Here is a 21,354-nt window from a genome sequence, read left to right as displayed (position 1 = left end):
GATAGTAGTGGATGGTAGTGGATAGTAGTAGATAGTAGTGGATAGTAGTAGATAGTAGTGGATGGTAGTGGATAGTAGTGGATAGTAGTGGATAGTAGTGGATAGTAGTGGATGGTAGTGGATAGTAGTGGTGGTTGTAGTAGATAGTAGTAGATGTTAGTTAGCTATAACTTACAGTATTCAAGACCTAGAAGCACATCGCGGAAGTGTGTCCACGCGTCTTTCTCCGATAAAGGCGTATCTGTTGGCACTTCTATCACCGCTCTGTAAGACCGCATTATACTCATCTTATTTTCTTGTCCAATTTTGTCTCGTATGCAGTATTAAATCTTTTATAAATTACACGCGATTTCCCTTCATTCTATACTAATGCGCATGCAGATGATGAAGTCGTATTTTGTTAATTAAAAAAACTGAAATGACCGTGTCTGATTTATTTTTGAGATTTTTTTCTGATTCTGAACCCTCTTTCGTTCTACATACAACGGAAAGCTTTCTGAAGAGACAAGATTGCGAAAAACAATTACACATAAATAGTAAACACAGCTATTTCATCTCCAAGTGCAAGCGCCAGATATTATAACTGTGTTTAGCTACACTTAGGCTACTTACCCTCTTTCGACAAGTTCGAACACTGAAAACGACAAAGCTGTATCTTAGGCATAGGCTCGATATACCGCTCCCATGCAACGCTAATTGGAAATAATTTTCGCCAGCAACATTAGATATCGTATTGCATTGCAACCGCCTTTGCAAGTGCAAAAGCAAATTGCTCGCGCTTCGTCTATATACCTTTATAGGTAGAGCCCGTGAACAGCGGGATAGTTTAGATTGCAAAAAACGAGCGTGATACACACGCGACGCGAAACTGACTGCGCTATATCTATCTTTCCATTCTCCGCTGAATTTTTTCTGTCCGGCGCTCACGCAGGAAAAGCTATAGAATTCAATAACGAACTCGCCGTTTCGTATTATGCGAAATGCCAACGCGAGCGTCTCTAGCAACACCTATTATATATATGCAATCGATAACACGCCAGCTGTCGTGGAAACGTGCGTGAATGCACATATCCTAGAGAAAATCTCCCATATAAAGAGCGACACGCACACAAAAAACAGTACACGTGGTTGTGCAACAACTATAAATATCCTAGCCTAGCCGACTAGCGGAAGCCTAGCCTAGCCTAGCCTAGCCTAGCCTAGCTAGCTAGCGCTAGCCCTAGGCGCTAGTGCTAGCTTGAACTAGCGAGAGGCCTATAGCCTAGTCCGTAACTAATAGGCATGTGACAGATGAATATCACGATATTCCAGTTTATCGTAAATGCGACGATGTTTTTAGAGCGAGGGTTTTAAATTGATTGTCAGTAGAGTGTATGGTAGCTAGGTAGGATAGATAATCAGCCTGATAAAACCGTATAAATTAGTAAGACTGGCTATTGTCGCAAGCAGCGATAAGCATGCCACAGGCCGAATTAATTTTTTTACACTCCACCTAGAAAATAAATGATCTTCCTTCGATCCATCAACGACGCTAATACAGAAAATGCAAAAAAGGAGGATCAGTATCATATCCTATAATCCTATATGCTATTATCTCTCTTATATATGATTTCTTTAATTATTATTATATATATTAATATATATATATATATATTATATATATATATATATAAATTCATATTATTATGTTTATTTTTTCTTCCTCTTATCATTATTTTTTGTTATTTTTGAAGGAAGAGAATTAAAATATAAGCGACGACGAATCACGCCCATCAAACTCATTCATCACCGTTACTCGATCACGTCGGCATGATCGTGTGTTTATTTACACATACAGCCCTACCTGCTATTCGCTCCTCAGCAGCCTGCACGATGCGAAGTGGCGAGCCATGCAGGCAGCGCCACCTGCCGCACACCCACGATCTAGACACCAGCGACCACGAACCCCACTTGCACTAGTTCCCAAACCTTATCGTACCACGGCCCACCCTTTGTCTACACCTCGTCACCTAGCGCCCCCTATATACTTCCCACATGCACGCCTCCTGCGGTGTGTGGTGTAGCCCGCAGCACAATAGGAAAGCCAGCTGGGTATATAACGGCGACGATAACATGCCCCTCCCCCCCCCCTCCCCCGTCCTGCCCCATTCTTCTTCCCTCTCAGCGCCTCCTCCCTCCCTCAACTCCTTCCTCCCTCCCTCCATGCCCCTCTCGCCTCCTCCTCTCACCTCCCTACGATTCCCATCCTCTCGCTCCCTCGCCACCTTGCACGTCCTCTCTCCCTCCTCAATCCCCTTCCGCCCTCTTTCCCTCTCTCACATCCATCCTATCCTCCTCCCTTACTCACTTTCTCTGTCCCTCCCTTCCTCCCTTACCCACTTTCTCTGTCCCTCCCTTCCTCCCTCCCTTCCTCACTTTCTCTCTCCCTCCCTCCATCCCCTCCTCTCTCCCTTCCTCCCTCCCTTCCTCCCCATGATGCTGACAATAAAGTAGAATTATATATAAATATAATCAAGCGCGTGTTAAGTACGCATATACGCTCTTGATATAATATATTAATATTAATCCATATTAATAAACCATGCATACCTCCACCAGCCTGACCACGTTTGGATGGTTCAGCTTCTTTAGTATCGCGATCTCTCTGTACACTCTCTCCAGCGGGTTGGTCACCGGTGCCCTCCCTTTCTCCCTCGGTGGTCCCTTCACTAGGCACGCGAAAACGACGAGTGTTACTGGGGCGAGGGCAGACAGAGAACAACAGGTTTATGTATGATTGTATATGACCATATGTGTATCGAGACCTCGTACACACGCGGGGTGGTATACCCCTCGCCCACGATGTATATCTATACTGTTTGTGTCGAGTATATAATATATATTTTTATGTGTTGTAGACTCTTTATTACCACAATAAACATTGACTTTACAATCCGTAGTGGCTTTTAGAGTGCTTGGGGTTTATCTGCAAAGCGTGCAGTAGCTTTTGAAACGCGACCGGAGTGCATTTCCATGTGATTACCGGACGACTGCACATTATCAATGGGTTGAATAATGATAAATTTGTCATTACTCAACCCCCTGACATTATGTATAAAACTGTGCTGAAAAACAATACCGATAAGAAACAGCCATCCTGTGTATTTTTGGTTTATTCCCGGTTGGCCTACTCCCGTTTCGCCTACGGCAAAACTCCCATTTCGTCTACGGCAAAATTCCCATTTCGCCTACAGCAAAATTCCCAGTTGGCTTACACCCATTTCGCCTACTCCCAATTCGTCTATACGTTCAAAATCGACTCCATTCCCATTTCGTCTACGATCGGTTTGTTCACTAAATAATGATTTATAAATAATAAAATAAGGTTTTGAGTGACATACATAGACTACAGGAACCAGAAGAAAACAAAGGTACAAATAATGAGAACACAACTTGACAAAAATAGAAAATGGGAATTGGAAAATGGTAGACGAAATGGGAATATTTCCAATTCTGAGAGTAGACGAAATGGGACGTAGGCGAAATGGGTGTAGGCGAAATGGGTGTAGGCGAAATGGGACGTAGGCGAAATGGGTGTAGGCGAAATGGGAGTAGGCGAAATGGGTGTAGGCGAAATGGGAGTAGGCGAAATGGGTGTAGGCCGAAATGGGAGTAGGCCACTTGGGATGTATAACCGTATTTCTCTCGTTATATAACTTACTTCGCATTCGACCTTTCTTGATGAAGTTTCTTCTTCGAGACAGAATCTTCATCGCGTATGCCTTGTCATCCTTCTCGTATATAGCCAGCCTCGACGATTCCGTACGACCCTGGAGGCATCAACATCAATCACGTCAACACACACACACACACACACACATCTACAGCTGTGTCTATATAGTAATGTGATTACGTTTGTGTGTGTGTGTGTGTGTGTGTGTGTGTGTGTGCGTGCGTGCCCGTGCGTGTGCGTGCACGTATTAGTGTGCGTGCATGTGCGTGTTTGGGCACGTGTTAGTGTGCGCGCATGCGCACGTTGGTGTTAGCGTGCGCGCGTATGTATGTGAATGTGCGTGTTCATGCGGTGGGGGATCGTGTGCGCGCGTGTGCGCTGCGTGTGTCCGTGTTGGCGTGTGCTGCGTGCGCGCGAGTAGGCGTGTGTGTGCGCGCGTGTTGTGTCCGTGTTAGTGTGGCATGAGCGCGCGTGCGGGCGTGTGTGTGCGCGCGTATGTCTGTGTTCGTGTTAGCGTGCGTACATGAGGCGGCGTGGGCGTGTGTGTGCGCGCGTGTGTCTTTGTCCGTGTTAGCGTGCGTGCATGAGCGCGCGTGGGCGTGTGTGCGCGCGCGTGTGTCTGTGTCCGTGTTAGCGTGCGTGCATGAGCGCGCGTGGCGTGTGTGCGCGCGCGTTGTGTCTGGTCGCGTGTTAGCTGTGCGTTGCATGAGCGCGCGTGGGCGTGCGTGCATGAGCGCGCGTGTCTGTGTTCGTGTTAGCGTGCGTGCGTGTGTCCGTGTTGGCGTGTGCGGCGTGCGCGCGAGTAGGCGTGGTGTGTGCGCCCGCGTGTCTGTGTCCGTGTTAGTGTGCGCGATCGAGCGCGCGTGGCGTGTGTGTGCGCGCGTAATGTCTGTGTTCGTGTTAGCGTGCGTGCATGAGCGCGCGTGGGCGTGTGTGTGCGCGCCAGTGTGTCTTTGTCCGTGTTAGCGTGCGTGCATGAGCGCGCGTGGGCGTGGTGCGCGCGCTGTGTCTGTGTCGTGTTTGCGTGCGTGCATGAGCGGCGCGTGGGGTGTGTTGCGCGCGCCGTGTGTCTGTGTCCGTGTTAGCGTGCGTGTCATGAGCGCGTCGTGGGCGGTGCGGTGCATGAGCGCGCGTGTCTGTGTTCGTGTTAGCGTGCGTGCATGAGCGCGCGTGGCGTGCTGTGCGCGCGCGTGTGTCTGTGTTCGTGTTAGCGTGCGTGCATGACGCGCGTGGGCGTGTGGCGGCCCAGTGTGTCTGTGTCGTGTTTAGCGTGTGTGCGCGCGCTGTGTCTGTGTCCGTTGTTGCGTGTGTGCATGAGCGCGCGTGTGGCGTGTGTGTGCGCGCGTGTGTCTGTGTTCGTGTTAGCGTGCGTGCAATGGGCGCGCGTGTGGCGTGTGTGCGCGGCGCGTGGTGTCTGTGTCCGTGTTAGCGTGTGTGCGCGCGTGTGTCTGTGTCCGGGTTAGCGTGCGTGCATGCGCGCGGGTCTGTGTCCGTGTTAGCGTGCGTGCGCGCGCGCTGTCTGTGTCCGTGTTTAGGCGTGCGTGCATGAGCGCGCGCGTAGGCGTGTGTGTGCGCACGCGTGTCTGTGTCCGTGTTAGCGTGTGTGCGTGCGCGCCTGTCTGTGTCCGTGTTAGCGTGCGTGCATGAGCGCGCGTGGGCTGTGTGTCGTGCCGCGCGTGTCTGTGTCCGTGTTAGCGTGCGTGCGCGCGCGTGTCTGTGTCCGTGTTAGCGTGTGCGCGCGCGTGTGTCTGTGTTCGTGTTAGCGTGTGTGCATGAAGCGCGCGAGACTGTGCGCGCGCGGTGTGTCCTTTGCGTGTTAGCGTGTGCATGAGCCGCGTAGACGTGTGCGCGCGCGTGTGTCTGTGTCCGTGTTAGCGTGTGTGCATGAGCGCGCGTAGACGTGTGCGCGCGCGTGTGTCTGTGTCCGTGTTAGCGTGTGTGCATGCGCGCGTGGGCGTGTGTGTGCGCGCGCGTGTCTGTGTCCGTGTTAGCGTGCGTGCATGCGCGCTCGTGTGTCTGTGTCCGTGTTAGCGTGCGTGCATGCGCGCGTGTGTCTGTGTCCGTGTTAGCGTGTGTGCATGAGCGCGCGTGGGCGTGTGTGTGTGCGCGCGTGTGTCTGTGTTCGTGTTAGCGTGTGTGCATGAGCGCGTGGCGCTGTGTTGTGCGCGCGCACGTGTCTGTGTCCGTGTTAGCGTGCGTGCATGCGCGGTGTGTCTGTGTCCGTGTTTCGCGTGCGTGCATGCGGCCGCCGTGTGTCTGTGTCCGTGTTAGCGTGTGTGCTGAGCGCGCGTGGGCGTGTGTGTGTGCGCGCGTTGTCTGTGTTTCGTGTTAGCGTGTGGTGCATGAGCGGGTGGGCGTGTGTGTGTGCGCGCGTTGTGCTGTGTCCGTGTTAGCGTGCGTGCATGAGCCGCGCGTGGCGTGTGTGTTTGCGCGCGTGTCTGTGTCCGTGTAGCGTGCGTGCATGAGCGCGCGTGTCTTTGTCCGTGTTAGCGTGCGTGCATGAGCGCGCGTCGGCGTGTGTGCATGTGTGCATCACCGTGATCTTTCTATCTACACATATTTTTGATTGAAAGGAAAGCTTTCGTGATGCGATTACGTGGACGACGTGTTCTCGTGATTTGCTTTCTATTGACCGGCACCTATTTCATTGCTTCATCTATCACATATGTCCGCGAATTCTCAGTCGCGTTTCCTCGTAAAGATTCCTCCGCCCTCGCACCTTCCTCTTGCCCGCTACCGCCACCAGACAATACATAAAAGAACAACGTTACAAACAATACATAATAGAACCACGTCACAAACAATACATAATATAACCCCGTCACAAACAATACATAATAGAACCACGTCACAAACAATACATAATAGAACAACGTCGAGTTCTATTACTACGGGTATGAAATACGGGGTTATTGGGGCTCGCCGTGCAAACCGCACGGACGCGTGCTGCCGTTGTTTTGGTGGGTATTGACAAAATCTGCGAGGAAATTCTGAACTACAATTAACGTCCTGTATTGACGTTTTACCGAAGTTAATTTGCTCGTGAAATCGTAACCCATCTGTGAAAGCATATTGTGACTATGAAAATATTGTTCGTTCGACATTTTTTGCAAGGACGTAATATGAGCGATGGGAAAGTGTTTTTGCTTTCATATTATGTTCACGCGCTAACATTGCATGTGTGTTTATATCTATACCAGTCGTTATTCAACACACTTAAACAGAACTGCCTCAGCCTATGTAAGCTAGCTCTCTCGTCTTTCGAAGATATGATTAACCTACATGAGACATTCTAATGAAATGATATTAGGGCATCCATTGTTTAGGGCTCTAACAAGACAAATCTTTATCGAGTAATTATATGACCGCAAATATATAGATTGTTGCCTGTGATGCGGTGATAATTGTTATCATTCATCATATCAAGATCACCGTGATCACGCTACGCCACTCAATCAATTCTACCTTGATACCCCGAAATGGTATAAGGGGCTAGATCAGTTAATTAAAAATGGTTCTTATGAAAAATTGAACCATAAAAACCTGGGTTAAGGTGGTATTTTTTATTGGTCAACTTTCAATATTGATCAAGTTATGACCATTAGAAGATTTTATGATTTAATGAAAAATAAGCTAAAAAATTGAAAATTTAACCTAAAAATTCGCAATGTTCCACCAAATGTATAAAAATTGAATTTTTTTAAGATCTCACTAGATGACCCTAATGGAACAAAAACTTGCAATTGCAATTTTTCCTGGGTTTGGGCCTTTTTTTGTGCATAAGATCGACTGGCCTAATAGCACCACCCGCCTGCAACAATTCCACATATCAAGTCACAGCAGACGAGCTCACACAAATCCGCGTCGTGTACGTACAGCAACATGCCTAACGTAATTAAATCAGCTTTAACTATTAATCACTCACTGACCAATGTGATCCCATCAGCATGTTTGATTGGAGTAACGTGTAGCTGTCCTGTTTAACATGCTGAAAGCTGAACGACTGCTTCAGTGACAAGCGGCGGCTGGAGCAGGGTGACGACACGGAGAGTAGGGAAGCGATGGGTAGACTGGGTCGTGTGGAGTCGAGCGTCCGCTTGACGCGTCCTGCGCGTGACTGTCACGTCACTTTCGGCGCTTGCCTGTGAGTGTGGAGAGGATTGCGATTATGGCGATTCGTTAGAAGGTTTCGCTGTTTCTCGGCTCCCGTCTTTCCGTCCTTCCGTCTCTCTCCCTCCTCTCTCTCTCTTTCGCGCGCGCTCCCACTCTTTCCCTCTCTCCCTCTCTTTTCGCGGCGCTCTCTCTCTCTCTCTCCTCTCTCTCGGCGCGTTCTCTCTTCCCTCTCGTTCTCTTCTCTCTCTCTCTGGCGCGCTGCTCTTCTCTCGGGCGCTCCCTTCTTTCCTCGCATCCCCTCTCTCGTCTCTTGCGCGCGCTCTCTCTCTCTCTCCTGCGCAGCGCTTTTCTCCCTCTCTCCCTCTCTCGACCCTGCTCTCTCTCACTCAACGCTAGCTCGCGCGCTTGCGCTCGTCTCCCCTCCCCGTTCATCTTTCTTTCCTCTCACTATTCTATTTACCCTATTTCCTCCTATCTCTTCACTCTCTCTTTCTCTCTTCTCACTCTCGCCTTTCTCTCTCTGTTTTATTTCCCACTCCCTTACCCACACTCTCCAAGTCCCTGTGCTCCACACGTTCACGCATTATTTTACTAAAAAAATCAATGCAAATTGGACAAATACCAAGCAGACAGCAGCAGCAGTGAGAATTACGACATCACAATTTTTTCCGACCGCAAACCGCACGATGAGAGAAATCGAAGTGTAATATATTATACAGCGGGTTTGGTTGCATCGAGAGCACACTTGCCTGTAGGGCGATGCAGGTCGTAGATTCAACGCTGTAACGGAGTTAGCTCCACATTGACCGTCTCTCGTCAAAGTCGGGCGACTGCGGCGAAGGAGGTGTTGCAGCGTAGATAGCTTGGCGACGAGGCGTAGAGCGCGTCAGGAGTGGATTAGGGACACTCCTGGTTGTCTGCCGTACTCGTGCAGGGCCGGTGTGGCGCTGGCGGTGTCCGTAGGAGACGGAAGCAGCGTGTCCGTGTGACGAGGGTTTCACTGCAACACGCCGGAGATAGACAGCGTTATAGTGTGGCAACCTGTAGTTACGTGGGCGCTGCATTGTAGGCATGCACATACACACACACACACACACACACACACAACACACACACAACACACCACACGCGCGCGCACACATACACACACACACACACACACACACACACACACGCACGCACGCACGCACGCACACACGCACGCACACACACACACACACACGCGCATGCACGCACACACACATACGTACGCGCGTACAGACGCTAATGATCATGTTATCAAGAGTGCTCATAGAAAATTAAGAAGAATTTTAATTACAAAATTTAATTTCTAAAAATTCTATTTCTAAAGAGATTTAATTACAAAATTTTTATTAGGACTCTTGATTGATTCTTATGTTGTAAGAAAAATAAAGGCATAACATCAATATAATTCTTTCGATGTCTCATACTTAAATATAACACTATTATAATATAAGTACAAAGCAACACAATACTCATTATAATGCTCCCGAACACTCTTATAGTGCGCCGCTGGGTTAAGCTAAGTCGCTGCTCTCCTCCCTTTTAAGCCACTCGCACTTTGTACACATATAACTAGTGCACTCAAGAGTCAGTACGAATCGCAACAATATGTCGTCACTAACACACAGGTTAATTGAAGCTTGTACCTCAGTGTTGCCCCCGATCGTCGGTGTCGTAGAAGAGCATGGAGAGTCCACCTCTGATAGACGAACGACGCGAAACGGACAAGTTATACGATCATGATGCGATGCGAGTCATAAATGATGATCGAAGTATATATGCGGTTCAACAAAGCTCCGATATCGGAAAACTATAATCACAACTACAGTGTTTTTGTATGATACATAAGGTATATAATACCTCCTTAATCGTCATAAAACATATAATATAATATAATATAATATAATATAATATAAAATAATTTAAAATAACATAATATAAACGTAATCAATCATATGAAGCAGTCTAAGAACAGCTAGCGGTATCTTCCGGTACAGCGACGTACATTCGCGTGAATGTTTACATATACATCGACGCCCGGCGTCATGTTACCATGGCAATCGACTCGCTCGTTTAATTAACCTTACCTCTATCTTCGCGACGTTTGTCGGCTGCGGCGGTGCCCGGATATAGCAAGGTCGTCACGTTCACCGACGTCTCGCTAAGTGCTTTGTCGGCCGTCGATAGGGGACGCACGTTTTCCGAGTAGTAGTCTAGAGATGAGATACACGCTCGTAGGCCTGGGTCGACGATGCAGACCGCAGCGCTGTACGTGGCTTGCAGAGCGGCTAGGGCAGGCGTCATCACCACCTGCATTACCACCGCAGCAGCAACGATGGAAATATTACATTAGCTGAAGGAAGGGAGGATGAACAAGAGGATGACTAACAAGTGAGAGCATTGCTGACGACGTGGCTGCAGCAGCTGCTGGTGGAGAGCACGCTTGAATGCACTTTGGGGACGTGGGTTGTCAACGGATGGGAAAATGATCTCCTTCTATACGTATATCTATATCTACATCTATATCTATACCTACATCTACTAGCCAGCTAGAATTTACACATATATCCATGTGTCATTATCTTATCTATACATGGGCAGATATATATATATATACCAGGGGTTAATAATAACAAAGTGACAATAATGACAAAGATATGTACAAAAACATGACAATGTACATATGTATATATCAGGGGTTAATAATGACAAATTGTTGACAATTTGTCAATGACAATGTCATTATTTTATATTGTCATTCATATACATTATGTACATATATACATATGTATATATATACATATGTATACATATATACATATGTATATATATACATATATCATCAGGGGTTAATAATGACATTATCATTATAATTTGTTATTATTAATCCCTGATATCATATCGTATAACATCTTATATTGTTTATCCCCTATTACCCTACTTCGAGTATCATGCTATACGCAAATCCCCACGCGTGTCAATTTACAGTGGATATACGCATAGATACATCCCTCAGGGTAGGTGGTGGGGGCGGCTGAGGGGGAGGGGGTTACGTCCGCTCGTACAACGTCAGGGGGAGTGGGAGGGGGTATCCCTCCCAGCGTGTTTCACTAATTGATTTGTTATGTACGCCAGTCGCACAAATCGCTAGCTTATATGAATGAAGCAACGGAGAAATGCTTGATCGATCACCGATTCATTGACCAGTCAGTGACAGTACAGACATAGACTGACACTCGCCGACGAAACGAGCGTCGACGCAAACACGCGCAATCGGCGCCCGTCTATGTACAATTTTTATAACGTCTGTATGTTTGCAGCGTTTGGATTACTGGGTTGATTCAGTCGATCCCACATTCATCTCGCTTGAGCTATGAGGCTGTATATATATTACCCCCCCCCTCGACAGTCGGGTCTGTTTCCACGGTCCGTGCCTTGTCGCATGAACTCCCTTCCCCTCCCTTCCTTCTTTCCCTTCCTTTCCTCTCCCCCTCCTTTTCCTTCCCTTTCTCTTCCCCATTCCTTCCTCCTCTCCCTCAGCTCTCCCTCCTCTCCCCATCCCCTCTCCTCCCTTCTCCCTATCCAATGGCCCTCCCCATTCCCGACCTCTCCTTTTTCCTCCCCTTCCTCTCTCCATCCCCTCTCTTCCCCTCCCCTCCATCTCCCTCTCGACCTTCCCCTTCTCTCCTTCTCCCCTGGCCCTCCCACTTCCCACCCTCTTCCCTGCCCCTGGCCCTCCTTTCTCCCTCTCCCTCTCCATTTTCCTCCCTCTTCCCTGGCCCTCCCCCTCCTCTTCTCCCCACTATTACTACGGGTATGAAATACGGGGTTATTGGGGCTCGCCGTGCAAACCGCACGGACGCGTGCCTGCCGTTGTTTCGTGGGTATTGACAAAATCTGCCGAGGAAATTCTGAACTACAATTAACGTCCTGTATTGACGTTTATCCGAAGTTATTTGCTCGTGAAATCGTAAACCCATCTGTGAAAGCATATTGTGACTATGAAAATATTGTACGTTCGACATTTTTTGCAAGGACGTAATATGACGCGATGGGAAAGTGTTTTGCTTTCATATTATGTTCCACGCGCTAACATTGCATGTGTGTTTATATCTATACCGAGTCGTTATTCAACACCACTTCAACAGAACTGCCTCAGCCTATGTAAGCTAGCTCTCTCGTCTTTCGAAGATCATGATTAACACTACATGAGACAAATTCTAATGAAATGATATTAGGGCATCCCATGTTTAGGGCTCTAACAAGACAAAAATCTTTATCGAGTAATTATATGACCGCAAATATAGATTGTTGCCTGTGATGCGGTGATAATTGTTATCATTCAATCATCATCAAGATCACCGTGATCACGCTACGCCACTCAATCAATTCTACCTTGATACCCCCAGAAATGGTATAAGGGGCTAGATCAGTTAATTAAAAATGGTTCCTTATGAAAAATTGACCATAAAAACCTGGGTAAGGGTGGTATTTTTATTGGTCAATCTTCAATATTGATCAAGTTATGACCATTAGAAGATTTTATGATTTAATGAAAAATAAGCTAAAAAATTGAAAATTTAACCCTAAAATTCGCAATGTTCCACCAAATGTATAAAAATTGATTTTTAAGATCTCACGTAGATGACCCTAAGGAACAAAAACTATTGCAATTTTTCCTGGGTTGGGCCTTTTTTGTCATAGATCGACTGGCCTAATAGCCACCCACGCCTGCAACAATTCCACATCAAGTCACAGCAGACGAGCTCCACACAATCCGCGGTCGTGTACGTACAGCAACATGCTAACGTAATTAACATTCACCTAACTATAATCACTCACCTGACCAATGTGTCCCATCAGCATGTATTGATTGAGTAACGTGTAGCTGTCCTGTTCTAACATGCTGAAGCTGAACGACTGCTTCAGTGACAGGCGGCGGCTGGAGCAGGGTGACGACACGGGAGAGTAGGGAAGCGATGGGTAGATGGGTCGTGTGGAGTCGAGCGTCGCCTGAACGCGGTCCTGCGCGTGACTGTACGTCACTTTCGGCGCTTGCCTGTGAGTGTGGAGAGGATTGCGATGATAACGATTCGTTAGAAGGTTCCGCTGTTTCCTCGGCTCCCCTCTCTCCGTCTCTCCCGTCTTTCTCCTCTCCTCTCTCTCTCTCTCGCGCGCTCCCACTCTCTCCCTCTTTCCCTTCTCTCTCGCGCGCGCTCTCTCTCTCTCCCCTCTCTCTCGCGCGTTTTCTCTCTCCCTCTCTCCCCTCTCTCTCTCTCGCGCTCTCTCTCTCTTGGGCGCTTCCCCTCTTTCCCTCGCTCCCTCTCTCTCTCTCTCGCGCACGCGCTCTCTCCCTCTCTCCCTTCTCTCTCGCGCTCTCTCTCACTCAACGCATTCTCGCGCGCTTGCGCTCTCTCCCCTCTCCCGTTCATCATTTCTTTCCTCCCACTATCTATTTACCCTATTTCCTCCTATCTCTTCACTCTTTCTTTCTCTCTCTCACTCTCGCTTCCTCCCTCTCGTTTTATTTCCCACTCCCTTACCCACACTCTCCAAGTCCCTGTGCTCCACACGTTCACGCATTATTTTACTAAAAAATATCATGCAAATTGACAAATACCAGCAGCAGCAGCAGCAGTGAGAATTACGCACATCACATTTTTTCCGACCGCAAACCGCAGCGATGAGAGAAATCGAAGTGTATATATTATACAGCGGGTTGGTTGCATCGAGAGCACACTTGCCTGTAGGCGATGCAGGTCGTAGATTCAACGCTGTACGGAGTTAGCTCCACATTGACCGTCTCTCGTCCAAAGTCGGGCGACTGCCGCGAAGAGGTGTTGCAGTAGATAGCTGGCGACGAGGCGTAGAGCGACGTCAGGAGTGGATTAGGACACTCCTGGTTGTCTGCCGTACTCGTGCAGGGCGGTGTGGCGCTGCGGTGTTCCGTAGGAGACGGAAGCAGCGTGTCCGTGGTGACGAGGGTTTCACTGCAACACGCCGGAGATAGAAGCGGTTATGTGTGGCAACTGGTAGTTACGTGCGCGTGCATTGTAGGCATGCACATACACACACACACACACACACACACACACACACACACACACACACACACACGCGACACACACTACACACACACACACACACACACACACACACACGACACGACACGACACGACACACACACACGCACGCACACACACAATTACGTACGCCGCGTTACAGACGCTAAAATGCATCAATGCGTTATCAAAGAGTGCTCATAGAAAATTTAAGAAGAATTATAATTACAAATTTAATTCTTCAAAATTCTAAATTTCTAAAGAGAATTTAATTACAAAATTTTCTATATGGCTCTTGATGTGATCTTATGTTGTTAAGAAAAATAAAGATAACCATCAATATATTCTTTCGATGTCTGCATACTTAAATAATCCAACTATTATAATATAAAGTACAAAGACACACAATACTTCTTATAATGCTCCCGAACATCTTATGACTTGCCTTGCTGGGTTAAGCTAGTCGCTTGCTCTACTCGCCTTTTAAAGCCACTCGCACTTCTGTACAACATTTATAACTGCTGCACTTCAGAAGTCAGTACGTACATCGCAATCAATATGTGTTCACTAAACAGCACGAGGTTAATTGAGCTTGTACACTCAGTGTTGCCCGACTCCGATCAGTGCGTCGTAGAAGAGCATGGGATCACGCTCTGATAGAGCGAACGACACCGAAACTAACAAGTTATCACGATACATCCGATTCGATGCAGAGTCCATAGCAATGATGATTCGAAGTATATATGCGGCGTTCAACAAAGGCTCCCGATAATCGGAAAACTAATCAATCACAGACTTACAGTGTTTTTGTCTATGATACTAAGTATTAAAACCGTCCTAATTAATCGATTCTTATAAAAACATATTATCAATAGATATAATATAAATATAACATAACATAGATAATAACATAACATTAATATAACGTAATAATCATATGAAGCAAGTCTCAAGTAACAGCTAAGCGCGTATTCTTCGGATTACACGCGCGTACATTGCTACGCGTGAATGGGTTTATACCATTATTAGTCGCACGCTCCAGCGTCATGTTACCATGGCCAAATCGACTCAGCTCGTCTTAATTTAACCTTACCTCTATCTTCGCGACGTTGTATGCGGCCTACGGGACGGTCGCGCCGCGATAATAGGAAGTCGTCATTTCGATTCACGACGTCTGCTAAGTGACTTTGTCGGCCGTCGATAGGGGGCGACGTTTTAACGGAGTAGTAGTCTAGAGACTGAGATACACGCTCTCGTAGGCCTGGGTCGACGATTGGCAGACCGCAGCGCTGTTACGTGGCCTGCAGAGCGCTATTGGTGCAGGGCGTTCATCACCCACCTGCAATTACCACGCGCACTGCAGACAACGATAGAAATTACCATTAAGCTGAATAGCGACAGGGCAAGTATGAAACAAGAGGATGAGATTACCAAGATGGAGAGAATTGTGAACGAGCCGTTGGCATGCAGCACGCTCGCTGGATGAGGGAAGCCGCTTGAATGGCACTTCGCGTTGTCCGCGACGTGCATGGAGTTGTCAAACGGATGGAAAATAGATTCTCCTCTATCCCTACATCTATTTAGCAGCCTTAGGAAACTTTACAACCGTATATCCATGTGTTCCATTTATTTGATTCTTAAATAGGCAGTATATATATATACTATACAGGGGTTTAGTACATAACAAAAGTGGACAATAATGACAAAGATATGTACAAAAACATGACATGATATACATATGTATCTATGATCAGGGGTTAATAATGGAATTAATTGAAGTTGGACACAATTTGTCATGCAATTGTCATTATTTTATTATTGTCATTCATTATTTACATTCTGTACATATAATAATATGTTACTATTATATAATAATGTATACAATATACAAAATTAATTATCCTATCATATATATATCTATCAGGGGTTAATAATTTTAAATTATTATTATAAATTTGTCATTATTAACCTGATATCATATATGTATTCAAATTTATTATATTGTTTTTCCCTATTACCTACTTCGAGTATCATTGCTATACGCAAATCCCACGCGTGTCAATTTACAGTGGATATTACGCATACGATAATCCTCAGGGTACGGTGGTGGTGGGCGGACTGAGGTGGAGGGGGATTACGGTCCGGTCGTACAACGTCCAGGGGGAGGTGGAGAGGGGGTAATCCCTCCAAGCGTGTTTTCACTAATTGCGGGTTTGTTATGTACGCCAGTAGCACAATATCGCTAGCTATATATGAATGAAAGAAACGGAGAAATGTTGATCGAATCACCGATCAGTTGACCAGTTCGTGGACAGTTACAGACATAGCTGATACACTCGCGACGACAACGGAAAGATCGTTCGACGCAAACAGGCGCAATCGGCCGCCGTCTATGTACAATTTTTTATTACCGTCTGTAATGTTTGCGCGTTTGGTTATTTCGAGTATTGATTCAGTCGATCCCACATTCATCTCGCTTGAGCTATGAAGGATCTGTACTAGTATATTATCCCCCCCCCAATCGATCAGTCGGGCCCTTGGGTTTATTTTTTTTTTTTTCCACGTTTATCCGATGCCTTGGTGCATGAACTCCCTCCCCTCCTTTCCTTTCTTTCCCTTCTTTCTTCTCCCCTCCTTTCCCTTCCCTTTCTCCTTCCCATTCTTCCTCCTCTTCACCGCAGCTATCTCTTATCCCCAATCCCTTCTCTTCCCACTTCTCCCTATACAGATGGCCCTCTCATTCCCGCCTCTCGTTTTTCTCCCTATCTCTTCTCATCCTTTCTTTTCCCCTACCCTCCATCTCCCTCTCGAACCTTCCCTTCTATCCTTCTCCCGCGGCTCCCAACTTCCACCTCTTCATGTCCCTGGCCTCTTTCTCCCTTCTCCTCTCATTTTTCCTCCTCTTCTGGCCTCCCCTCCTCTTCTCCCCTTTTCTCCTCATTCCCTTCCCGCGTTCTCCTTTTCCCCCCTCTCCCCTTGGGCCCTCCCCCTCCTATCCTCCCATCCTCCCCTCTCACCTTCCCCGCCGAGCTTGGCACTGTACTGCCGGTCAGTATATGAAATGGACATGGAGGGGACATTACTGGACTAGACACACGCAGATTTATCATCGTATAGGTGTACAACAACCTCCCCCCCCTCCCCCCCCCCCCCCCCCCCCCCCCCCCCCCTCCCCCTCTGATTTGCGACGGTGCGTGCGTTGCGTTGCGCTTGCGTGGTTGTGTGTAGTGTATGTGCTGTGTGGTGTGTGTTTGGGGTGTGTTGACTGTGTATGTGTGTGTCTGTATGCGCGCGATGTGTGTATTAGTATGCAGTGAAGCGTCCGTGTATTGTTGGTGTGTGTAGTGTGATGATGACGGATGTGTGTGTGTGTGTGTGCGGATGGCAATGCGCATGTGCTGTGTGCTGCTGTGTGTGACGGCATGTGTGTTGTGTTGTGCTGCGCGCGCGCTTGTATGATGCGGGCGTGCGGTGCGTGCAGTGCGGTGTGTGCCGTATGTGGCGTCGTGCTGTAATTGATGTACATACGTACTGTGTTTCGACAGGCGGACGTTTACTCGCGGATTGAGTTGGCTTAGGCTTTCGTCTTGCATGTTCAGTACTAAAGGGCCACGTTACGTGCGCTCTCGCGAGCCCTCTTAGCGCGGACACTGGTCATGGGAAGCGTAGCGAAAGGAAAACAAATTATCACACACGGTCTAGCTACGCACATCGGTCGTCTCCATCGTTGACACATCGCATCCTCCAATGTTGACCAAACATTGTCCTTCCATCGGTTGACAAACATTGTCCTCCCAATCGATTGGGGACACATCGTCATCTCGATATTGACACATCGTCATCTCGATCGTTGACACATCGCATCCCCACGTTGACACATCGTCGGCCCCATCGTTGACACATCGTCAGGTTCGCCAATCGTTGGACACATCGTCATCCCATCGTTGACACATCGTCATCCCCGATCGTTGGACACATCGGTATCGCCCAATCGTTGACACATTGTCCTCCCAATCGTTGAAGATCGTCATCCTCGTCATTATGAACACATTCGTCATCTCGCATCGTTGACACATCGCTACTCCCATCGATTGAACATCGTCGTCCATCGTTGGGCACATCGTCGTACCATCATTGACACATCGTTATCCCATCGTTGAACAATTGTTCTCCATCGTTGACACAATTGTTCTCCAATGTTGACACATCGTCATCTCGATCAAATTGAACATCGTTATATCGATCGTTGGAAACATGCGTGTCCCATTTCATATTTGACACATCGTTATCCCATTCGTTGAACATTGTTATCCCCATCGTTTGATACTCGTCAATCCTCGGTTTGACACATGTTATATACCCATCGTTGCACATCGTTCGTCCCATCGTTGACATTGTCATCCCAATCGTTGACACATTTTAGTACATTCCATCGTTGAACAATTGTCTCCCATCGTGAAACATCGTCATTCCCCTCGTTTGGAACATCGTCATCCCATCATATGACACATCGTCGCTCCCAATTCGTGAACATCGTCATTCCCATCGTTGGATTTAATCGTCGCGGCCCATTCGCTTTGATAGCGCATCCCATAGTTGACACTACGTCATCTCGATCGTTTGACACATTGTCATTTCCCATCATTTTTACAAAATCGTCATCCCCATCGTTGACACATCGTCATCCCCATCGTTGACACATCGTCATCCCCATCGTTGACACATCGTCATCCCCATCGTTGATACATTGTCATCCCCATCGTTGACACATTGTCATCTTCACCGTTGACACATCGTTGACACATATAGTTATCTACATCGTTGATCTTTGACGTATAAGCATGATTTCCGCGTGCGTATTGCCACAAACTCATCATGATCTTATCCTCCCCGCACCTGAACATCGCGCGGGGGATTTCCGCAGAAGCTTCCCTTCCTTATTGATCGCCGCTATCACACTATCCGTTGTATATCTCTGTCGCAGGTGAAATTTGTTGTTTGCCCGTTATATAGACACGCCGTTGGTGATCATGGGGTGGTTGTGATGATTGAAGAGCCGTATTGATTATAGCTGGGTGTGCGACACCATCGACGGGCTTTCACAATCGGTGACATTTGCGGACACACACCGTCGTGTTTATAGTGTTTTGTGGAGACCGACGGACTTAACTATTAGTGGACGTATCGTTGTGGACCTACTCACTCATATTTGTTGACTCGTCGCTGTACTATTTCTTGACATATCTTCTTTGTACTCAACTCTAATTGTTAACATGTCGCTGTACATAACTATCAGTGAATATACCGTTGTGCTTTACAATCTGTGGGTCTACCGTCTATTGTTACAATTAAATGTGCGTAGAGATCTCTGGACTTAACTACTCGTGGACATATCTCTGTACTCACTTATATTTGTTGACATGTCGTTGTACCTAACTATTTGTGGGTATATCGCTGTGCTTACAAATCTGTGGATATATTGTTATAATTATCTGTGGAAGTCCGTAGACTTGACTGTCTGCGGACACATTATACTTCACTATATTTGTTCACATATCTTTGTACTTTACTATATTTGATGACATATATTTGTACTTTACTATATTTGATGACATATATTTGTACTTTACTATATTTGATGACATATCTTTGTACTTTACTATATTTGATGACATATCTTTGTACTTAACTATATTTGCAGATATATCGCAGTATAGTGCCTAACCATCTATGAGCATATTACGATAATCAACGATTTCTAGACACATCGTCGTACCTATACAACTATGGGTTGAAATCACCGTATTGAGTACTTACCGCTTTTAAATTTCAGCGCTGCGTTCCCCATGACATTCAGTCAGAGAGCAGTATCATTCCAGCAACCACGCGAGATGGTTTATCATTGGTGTATGCGTAACGACTGTGGCTAACATGCCAGCAAGGGATTATTCACATCCGGCCTAGAAAGCAAGAACTTCGGGCTATAACAAATATGTCGTGACATGTTGACAAGTTGTGTGTCTATGACTAGATCTATAGCATCGAGAGCGTATAAAAACAAACATTAAAAAATGTCAGAATCAAACAAATCACGATAAAGCAAGAATAAGATGTGTTGTATCAAAAGTGAATGAAATAATGTTTGTTTTCATTTACTCCTGGTAGTGTGCATATTTAGATCTACATTCCTTCATGAAAGTGTCGGCCATATGAAGCGATACTTTCCACAAAATTAATGATATTTTGTTCTCTACCGTGCTATCTAACTTGCCATTATTTCCCATCATGTCGTCATATTTTTTCATTAAAATTTTTTGCAATCTAAAAAGCCTTCAATAGTTTTAGCTTTCAAGGATGTATCTTGTCGCGAAACCTACTTTTCTTACCAATAACACATTTTCTACGCAATTTTCTGTTTTGCACGTCAGCATAATCACACACGAACACCCGTGTAGATAAAAACAAAGTCAAGGTATAGAATAAAGGTGTTTAAAGTTTAATTGACAAGCTTTAGGTGTAGGCGAAATGGGAGTAGGCGAAATGGGTGTAGGCGAAATGGGAGTAGGCCACTTGGGATGTTACCGTATTTCTCTCGTTATATAACTTACTTCGCATTCGACCTTTCTTGATGAGTTTCTTCTTTGACAGAATCTTCATCGCGTAATGCTTGTCATCCTTCTCGTTATAAGCCAGCCTCACGATTCCGTACGAGCCCTGGAGGCATCAACATCAATCACGTCAACACACACACACACACACACACACACACGCGCGCGCACACACACACACACACACACACGCACGCACGCACACACACACACACGCACGCACGCACGCACGCACACACACATACGTACGCGCGTACAGACGCTAATGATCAATGTTATCAAGAGTGCATCATAGAAAATTTAAGAAGAATTTAATTACAAAATTTAATTTCTAAAATTCTATTTCTAAAGAGAATTTAATTACAAAATTTTCTATTATGGACTCTTGATGTGATTCTTATGTTGTAAGAAAAATAAAGCATAACATCAAATATAATTCTTTCGATGTCTGCATACTTAAAATATCAACTATTATAATATAAGTACACAAGCAACACAATACTCTTATAATGCTCCCGAACACTCTTATAGTGCCGCTGGGTTAAGCTAAGTCGCTGCTCTCCTCCCTTTTAAGCCACTCGCACTTTGTACACATATAACTAGTGCACTCAAGAGTCAGTACGAATCGCAACAATATGTCGTCACTAAACACACAGGTTAATTGAAGCTTGTACCTGAGTGTTGCCCCGATCGTCGGTGTCGTAGAAGAGCATGGAGAGTCCACCTCTGATAGACGAACGACCGAAACGGACAAGTTATACGATCATGATGCGATGCGAGTCATAAATGATGATCGAAGTAGGCGGTTCAACAAAGCTCCGATATCGGAAAACTA

At 46.5% G+C, this 21,354-nt stretch overlaps 1 protein-coding gene across 1 annotated transcript in view; it reads right to left on the bottom strand.

The window, feature by feature from the left end:
- The window catches only part of LOC106812473 (calcium/calmodulin-dependent protein kinase kinase 1-like), a 27,253-nt gene extending 6,643 nt beyond the window's left edge, over positions 1 to 20,610 (bottom strand). Inside the window, exons 1-6 of the mRNA XM_014816362.1 lie at positions 20,520 to 20,610; positions 2,590 to 2,708; positions 1,844 to 1,955; positions 1,493 to 1,531; positions 613 to 634; positions 176 to 264 (exon numbers count right to left, since the gene is read on the bottom strand). Of these exons, the coding sequence (XP_014671848.1) occupies positions 176 to 264; positions 613 to 634; positions 1,493 to 1,531; positions 1,844 to 1,955; positions 2,590 to 2,708; positions 20,520 to 20,568 (430 nt within the window). The 5' untranslated portion in view covers positions 20,569 to 20,610. The remainder of the gene's footprint in view (positions 1 to 175; positions 265 to 612; positions 635 to 1,492; positions 1,532 to 1,843; positions 1,956 to 2,589; positions 2,709 to 20,519) is intronic.
- Between the last annotated feature and the right edge of the window lie 744 nt (positions 20,611 to 21,354).

This window comes from Priapulus caudatus, unplaced genomic scaffold (genome assembly GCF_000485595.1).
Source record: "Priapulus caudatus unplaced genomic scaffold, Priapulus_caudatus-5.0.1 Scaffold21, whole genome shotgun sequence".
NCBI classification, from domain to species: Eukaryota; Metazoa; Priapulida; class Priapulimorpha; order Priapulimorphida; family Priapulidae; genus Priapulus; species Priapulus caudatus.
The sequence above is the reverse complement of the archived record's forward strand: the minus strand, read 5'-3'. Positions and strand labels throughout refer to the sequence as shown.